The following is an 8,619-nucleotide window of genomic DNA, read 5'->3' as shown; positions in this document are numbered from 1 at the left end:
TGTGTGCATGTGTATGTGTGTATGTATATGTGTGTATGTGTTTGTGTGTGTATAGATGTATGTGTATATGTGTGTGTGTATAGTGTGTATGTATATGTGTGCATGTGTGTACTTGTATATGTGTGTGTGCATGTGTATGTATGTGTATTTATGTATGTGTGTATGTATGTGTATGTATGTGTGTGTATGTGTGTATGTGTGTGAATGTGTATGTATGTATGTGTGTGTGTGTATATGTGTGTATATGTATATATATGTTATGCATGTGTATGTGTGTATGTATGTGTGTGCATGTGTATGTGAGTGTGTGTGTTTAGACACATGCGCACTACAGAGAACACCCTCCAATGATGGGCCTTGCCTTTCACCTTGTTTGGGAGACATCTCTCATTTCCCACCGCATGTGCCAAGCTAACTGGCTCATAAACCTCCAGGGATTCTGCGCTCTCCACTGCCCCCTCATTGCGGTCACTACTGAGATCACAGGAGCACTCCTGGCTTTAGTGAGTTCTAGGAAGTGCAATCACTTTCTAAACAGAGAGCTCCCAAGCCCTGGCTTCATAGCAATTATCAAGACCCACCCTTATGTTCCTTTTTGTTGGCGTCCCTGTTAGCAAGTGTGAGAGATAGCCTTGCAGAGATATACTGTATCCGGCCATTCTTAGCCTATTTGTATGGGCCTGCACAGAGAGGGCTGGCCCTTAGCCAAAGGGCTTTCTGCATAAGAGGCCTGGAAGTCTCTGTAACTGCCGTGTTGTGCTAGGACATCTTACCGCCGCCTGAAAACCTTTACAAGTAAAACTTTCTTTAGGTAGAAGTGTAGCATATCCTAATTTCCTTTCTGTTTCTCACAAGTAGGAGGTAACCATGCATATCTGTAGATTATCATTGTTACATTTGACTCCAAAGGAGAGAGAGGAAAAATAAAAGAATTGTCCTCATCTGCACAGACCCTTTGTGAAATCTGACTCTGCCTTTGGTGTTATCAGTAAGGCGTAAATGAATCTTCCTTTAAAATAGAAGAAAGCTCTGTGACACTGCCACACGCTGCACGTGTATCTGTGCGTCCCACGTGACAATGCTTACATTCTCACAAAAGTGAATGTCTCCCATGAAAAAGGACTTTAAAAATAGTTATCATCTCTTCTTCTAACACCCCCCTGGTCAGTGTGTATGGGAGAATTAAAGGCAAACGAGGGAACAGAACCACTCCAGTATTGTTCTGTACCACACAGTGAATTATACTGTTATACTTTTACTGTACTATTATACTATTTACTGCTCGAAAGATACTAAGAGTCCCTTGGCTTCCTCCTATATTCAGGACCTTCTGAGCTGAGATGTGACTATGGTACTCAGTTCCTCCAAAATTACTGTAACTGTCCTGTAGGAGCAACGATAGTCTAAGACACCTAGGCCCCTCCCATTGGCTATCAGACTTTTGAAATAAAGAACCCCAAGGAATTGGGATTTCTGTAGGAACCTCATGATGGTGATTAAAAGGCTGACACTGGTGCCAGCCAGAGCAGGAGCCTGTTTCCAGGAAAGAGAGTTCGAATCCCTCCGAGTCTCAGAGTTCTTCTCTTGGCTCTGGTCCCTCCTTTGCTGTGCCCAGTAGTTTGAACGTCCCCTTTCTAAGCCAGCGCATGGTTCATAACATATTTCTGTGCATAGCTTCAAGAAGATCAAACTAACATTCAAACTGTATGAAATAAAAGAGAAATTATGTAGAATATGCCAAATTATAAAAAGCTCTTGAGATGACTCCGCCAAAAGGCAAAGAGAAAGTCAGTTATACATAGAGGTTACAAACGGAGAAGGTTCGTCTCTGTAGACATCGGGGACCGGACTTGGAGGATGTGAAAATCTCTCTCAATTAAGCCGAGAGCAAAACAATGTAAGCTGCTGTCAATCTATCTACAGCTGAATCCTGGGAGGTTCAGAATAGGTTAAAACTTGGAGGGAAAGTATTTTGTTTTGTACATCAACCTTGTTTTGGGTTTCGACACTGGATGGCCTTTCACCTATGGAGGTCGTTAAACAACTGAATAGGTCAATCTTTCCCCATGTGTGACTGTTCTTGGGACCGTTTCCCATAGTCCCAAGCTGAGATCTAAATCTTCCCTTCATTTTCCCCAGACTCCCTCCAGGGGGTAGTGCTGTCCTCAGTGAGCATCCTCTTCAGGTCAAGGTCTCAAGCTCACGATGGCAGTCCCCAGACACTGTGCTGATCACAATCACCCTCTTCCTTTTGTTTCATAATCCAAGAATGTGAGCACCTGAGCGAGGAGGTTGGGCCATCTGTACCAAGACAGGGGATTCAAGATACTTGGATGAAACCACGAATACCAGAAAGGGACAAAGAATTCTACTGGGGCTCATTCCACACGTGAAGAATGTTAAATACACTTGTCAGTCCTTCTGAATCACAGGGGCCAGTAGGGACAGGTGGAAGAGCAGAGTAGGGACACAACCAGAAGAGAGCTGGGAAACCATATAGCAAAGCAAAAGGCTGCTGTGTGTGTGTGTGTGTGTGTGTGTGTGTTATTGTGTAGGTACTCTCAGAAGCCAGAAGAGGGCATCATATCCTCTAGAGTTGGAGTTACAGGCAGTTAGTTGTGAACCACCATGTGGGGGTACTGGGAACTGGGTCAAGCCATTTTCCCAGCCCTGTTTCTTTACACATAAATCAAGGTGGAGGTAGTGGCGTTGCAGGCCATTGTTAGAATGATTAGGACCTTTTCTGTCTGTCTCTCTGTCTCTCTCTGTGTCTCTCTCTGTCTCTGTCTCTCTCTCTCACACAGAGAGTGGGGGGAGGGAGAGAGGAAGGGAAGGGTTAGAGAGGGAGAGAGAGACACAGGCAGGCAAACATAAAAGTTACTTAATGTTGGCTCTCATTACTTTTTAAAGTCCTGAAAATATTTCTGTCTAGAGCATTTGCGATTTGGAATGCGAGTCGATACTGGCTATAAATGAAGCAAAATAAGACGCTGGTTTACTCTTTGGATACTCTCTGTCTCAATTCCCACTTAAAATATTATACTAAAAAGCCAAAGGATATATAACACATTTTCTTACATTTGAAAAATGTCTATATTTAAGCCCCCAAATAGTTACAAAATAAGGTTTTGTTAGATTTCTTAAAGGAAAATGCCTGCTAAGTTCAGCTGGGTTTAAGTCACACACGTGGACAGTGACAGCCAAAATTCCAACGTTTCAGGGTTTGTTCCGAGATCTCTCAATATTTCCATCACTTTATACAGGAGCTCAGGCAAATTGTTTTTTTTTTGGGGGGGGGAGCATGTTTGGAAAATGAGCAGAATGTGAGGAAAACCAACTGTTGCGCTCAAATCTTACATACATGGTACATCCTCCCCAACCCCCCAGGAAAAACCACTAGCTTAAACCTGTAGCAGGATAATTTCCTGCTACTGCTACGTTGTATATGCAGTGCAGCTCGGTGATTGGGCAGTATGAATGGTAGGCGGAGCCTCGAGGAGTTGGGAAGAAGAAGGAGAAAGAAGGAAGGAGGCTATCGACCATGGAGGAAGATGGATACGTGAGAGCAGTCCTGGGTAGCAACTTATATCTAAGGTTAGATATTGGGTAACTATTATGATTATGTGGGTATCTTGTTAATTGATCATTTCCAGATATATAAATCCTTTGGATAATCATTCATCTTTAAGAGTCTCATTTCTGCTGGGTACCGCAGACATAGCGGGAATGGTTTGGGCTCAGCCGAGCATTGCTGGGGCAGCGTGATGGATTGGGAGAGCCAGCCCCCATGCTGGTGTCTCGTGGGTCTAGTTGTGGCACGCGTGGCCTCCGGCCGCTTCTAGGGCGGAACATGGCAGCCAGCTAAGCAGAGCCGCCCCGCAGAGCCGCAACTTTTTCAAAAAATTATCCGTTACATAAACCTATCCAGTCAAGGGCAGGAGAGTGTGAGAGAGGGGCATATATAAGCTCACTCGCTGCCCTGTGGGAGCAAGAATCTAAGCCAATTCTGAAGAAATTTCTGAACACCTGAGAAGGTGCGCAGGCTCCAGACGACCTGTGGAGGTAAGTTCCTGAAGAAACAAACAGGAGAAGGAAAGTCCTCCTTGTGTTCCAACCACAACAAAAAGCTTAGAAGTTTACCCCCTTAATATACACTTTTTGAGAATAAAACCAATATAATTAAATTTTTTTTTATTTCTTTTAAAATTTGTATTTGGTCCATGCATACCACACAGCACACATGTGGAAGACAAACGACAGCATATATGGAATGTGATTCTCTCCTTCCACCACGTGAGTCCTGGGAATCAAACAGTCAGCTCAGGCTTGGCAGTAAGTGTAGTTATGAGCCGAACCATCTCACAAGCCCAGTACATTATCTTTAGAAGGCACATGTGAAAAACTGTGTGTAGTGCCCCGCAAAAGTAACCCCATCCGCGTAGGTGGAGACAGGAGGATGCCCGGGCTCACTGGCAGCTAGTCTTCCCAGAGAGTCGAGCTTCAACTTCAGTGAAAGACCATGGCTCAAACATAAGGTGGTAAGCAATAAAAGAAGACACTCAGGGTTCACCTCTGGCCTCTGTGTACACTCACACATACACATGCGCACATGCACACATGCGTGTACACACACACACACACACACACACACACACACACACATCAGAGAGTGAATATTGTGCCTTGGTACACTTGGTACTACTTTTCTTGTTTCACCTAAGATTTTTCTACACCCTGTCAATAAGTATTAAGAATGCCTTTGCTGGGCAGTGGTGGCGCACGCCTTTAAACCCAGCACTTGGGAGGTAGAGGCAGGCGGATTTCTGAATTCAAGGCCAGCCTGGTCTACAGAGTGAGTTCCAGAACAGCCAGGGCTACACAGAGAAACCCTGTCTCAAAAAAACAAAACAAACAAACAAACAAAAAAAAAGAATGCCTTCAAAGCTTACAGTCAAATATAGTTTATCTGCTATGTCTAAATCTAGGTAAAAAGCACATTTGTGCTCAAATGTGTACGTTTCAATTTATTTAAAAAAATAAAAGTTCAGGGCTGGAAAGATGGCTCACTGGTTAAGAAAACTGGCTGCTTCTCCAGAGGACTTATGTTCAGTTCCCAGCACCCACATGGAGACTGCTGTTGTTGGAACCCCAGTGCCATGGGATATGCTGGCCCTCTTTGGATTCTGTAGGCAAAGCATGCGTGTATAGTAATACATACATTCAGGCAAAACACACATAGAGCAAAATTAAATAATCCTTTTTTTTAAAAAAATCCACAATTATAATAGAAGTATGTAAAATATGTATCAACGGATCTATATCATTGTTTATAACAGAATCAGAAAGTATTCCAATGTCCCAACACGGGGAATGACTGACAAAAGTCAAGAGAATTCATCAGTAGTCCAGATCATATTTCCTAAAAATAAATAATAAAATAGTGTGAAGCGGGAAAGGGGATAGAATTCATAATTGCAGTAATGGAAACATGCTAGAGACTCGTAAAACCCCAGACGCATTTACCCGGTTAGCCATTATTCAATCATCTGGGTGAGGCTGCCCATATTAACAGCCGAAGAAAGTAAATAAAGGCAACTAGGGTAAATCCGTGTGCTAAGTACACATACCTCACACCAGAGGGCACGTGTCCAGGGAAAACTTCTTATCCAGTTGGAAAGGGCAGCATCAAGAATTACTACGCCTCAGTTATCACACCGAAATTCAGGGATATCTTGGCAAGTGGATATCAATCAAAGGTGCACAGTTCAACCTACTCTGGAATCTAATGGTAGATTTGGGGTTTTTTTTTCCTAATCTAAGTAATTACTTAGAGATGCATACGCAGCCTAAGTATCTGGCTGCTGGTACCAGCATTTATTTCTGACATCACAGTCCCTCATCCTTTAACCACTGAAGCGCATACAAGGTTAAAAACAAAGGTCAAGTGAATCCACTGGCTTTCACTCTTCCTGAGGTTTGAGTTCAGGTGAGTAGGCAGCTCACATTTGGACAGTCTTATACATCTGTCACAAGAACCTTGTGTTTGAAAACACAAAAACGGGGAGAGGTGGAAAGCCTTTGGGGTTGCTTGGCAAGAATCTGACATGGGCCAAGGACAAGGAAATGGGCTGCTTGGCAAGAGTATGACATTGGCCAAGGACAAGGAATTAGGCTTCAGGCAGGAATCAGACATTAGGCTAGAGCAAAGAAGTAATTCCAGACAGAAATCTAAATTTTAGGCTAGAACAAGGAAGTAGGCTTCAGACATGAAAATGACCTTAAGCTAGGACAGGGAAGTAGGCTCAGATACTTTGGTCATCCTGATAAGCCCTTAGAAACAGTGATCACGGGAGTGTTCATGTAATTGGGTTTAATGCCTTGCTTTTTCTTTGACTATTTGTGTTTATTATCTTGCTTGTTCCTTGACTATTTGCACCTATTGTATTGCTAGTTCCTCAATCTAGAACTGACCTTAATACATACATGCATGTAATCAAAATGGTATAAAAGCGTAAAGGAGGAGGGGGGATGGGATAGGGGGTTCTAGGGAGGGGAAATGGGGAAAGGGGATGCCACCTGTATTGTAAATAAATAAAATATCCAATAAAAAAAGAAAAAGAAAAGAAAACACAAAAACACACGCGTCATTTGGTACTTGTTCCAACAGCATCCCATCACCATGGTAGTTACAAAATGATTGAACAATAACAGCAAGCTAGTTTCATTGTACATTTCTTTTATATTCATTAGTATTCTTAAATCTTTTAAATTTGTTCTACTCTAGCCCTTGGGATACATTATTTTAAGAGCTTCAATCTGTATGCTGATTCAGGATATAATTTTTCACCTAACTAACCTCTATAGTTGGGGCTTGTGGAGACCAGATGATTTCAGATTATTTCTGACACCAACCCTGGCAATGCTGCTTCAAAAATAAAGCCCCTATTACACAGTCCAAGCGGTTTTTTATGCATTTTAGTATTCTAGAATACAAGAACCATGATATTGACCATTATGAGCAGTGACCGATTACTTAGTAATGTGATTATGAGACTCCCAGCTGAGTCAAAGGATCAGTGCTAAAACTGCAGCTAAGAATTTGAACACAACCTCCACAGCTGAGCCAAACTGCATGAACTTTATGACTCTTTTATGTCAAGCATTAAGTTTTCTGGCAACCACTTTTGTGAAAATCAGTGTAGTAACAAAAGATGAAGAAGTGGTGATAGCTGCTAAATGTATTTGCCCCACCCCAAATCAGGTGCCAGTCCTGGCTAAAACTTCCCCCTCTATGGCTAGTAGATTAGGTTAACGATACAATGTTTGCGGAACACAAATGAGGTCCTGAGTTTTATCTCCAGGAGATAGATAGATGGATGGATGGATGGATGGATAGATAGATAGATAGATAGATGGATAGAATAGCCATCTAAGTAACTTGACCACAATCCTTCGTTTCTTTGTTCCCCTCTGCTCCCTCCATGAAGAATACATAGTTTCAAAATTAAAGCAGACTGAGTGATACACTTGAAAATTCTAAGGCTATCATTCGTTGGAACTTACTACCAAGCAGGTGTATCCTTCAAAAACCAGCCTTTAGATATAGACCCGCCTTTTCTCATAACTTTAAGCCATTAGGGTTAACTACACATGTGTAGAACCCCTCAAAAGTTTGGCACTGTCTGGTTTTAAAACGACCTGAGGAAACTGCAGTTAACAGTCACAATCAGTATGCAAGGAAGCGAACAAAAAGGGAAACTGAGGAAGATGTTTACCCTAAAAAGGAACGAAAATATACCTCTCAAATAATGTCCTCCCGATCCCCAGAGGCAATAACACAGAAGACTGAGTGTTACTGACTCTCGGTAGAGAAACCTCAATATACATACAGTTCCTCTTACAGCTCTCCTGATCTAACAAAATTGAAAAAACACAACAAAACAAACCCAAACCCCAAAACCCAAAAGCAAATAACAAACAAAAGCAGAAAACCACTGACTGGGCAAGGTATGCTTTACCTGTGTGTCCCTGGAGCCTCACCAACAGGGAACCAGAAGTTACCATTTAACTTACTTTTGAACGCGGGTTGAGGGTTGGGGACGTGCGCAGGAGGCCACTTACCTCTCACAGATTTCCCGATGCTGTGCAAGTGCGTGATCGAACTGTAGTTCTGAGCCACGCTCTTTAGGAACGCCTCCATCCCTTCCTGGTGGTGGTATTGGAAATCCAGGGCGGCCACCACGGGCAGCAGAAGCCCCAGCCACAGGCGCGCGCGGTCCATGTCCTAGAGATGGAGGAGAAGGAGTGAGCAGCTGAGGTCCGCCCCGGGGAAGCGCGGGCACCGCCAGCCCGGAGTCCTCTCCGCCCTCGGGGGCACCTGAGCTCCACGCTCCGTCCTCTGAGAGGTCAGGTGAAGGTGGTCCCACGGGAGCCCCGCAGCCCGCCCGAGTCCCCGCAGCAGCACCCTTCCGCGCGTCCCGTCTCACCAGTGCCAGGCGCGCGTCTCCGCCCGCCGGCGAGCGCCGGCGCTCCGAGGAGTTATAGCCGGGACAGAGGGGCGGACCCAGGACGCCCCGCCCAACCGACACGCCCACTCCGCGCCGCGCCCGCCCCGGGGGG

At 44.1% G+C, this 8,619-nt stretch overlaps 1 protein-coding gene across 1 annotated transcript in view; it reads right to left on the bottom strand.

The window, feature by feature from the left end:
• The window catches only part of Cpm (carboxypeptidase M), a 55,406-nt gene extending 47,125 nt beyond the window's left edge, over positions 1–8,281 (bottom strand). The window contains exon 1 of the mRNA XM_028759111.1: positions 8,122–8,281. Within this exon, the coding sequence (XP_028614944.1) occupies positions 8,122–8,281 (160 nt within the window). The remainder of the gene's footprint in view (positions 1–8,121) is intronic.
• Between the last annotated feature and the right edge of the window lie 338 nt (positions 8,282–8,619).

The sequence above is a fragment of the Grammomys surdaster genome, unplaced genomic scaffold (genome assembly GCF_004785775.1).
Source record: "Grammomys surdaster isolate TR1022 unplaced genomic scaffold, NIH_TR_1.0 126271, whole genome shotgun sequence".
NCBI lineage: Eukaryota > Metazoa > Chordata > Mammalia > Rodentia > Muridae > Grammomys > Grammomys surdaster.
The sequence above is the reverse complement of the archived record's forward strand: the minus strand, read 5'-3'. Positions and strand labels throughout refer to the sequence as shown.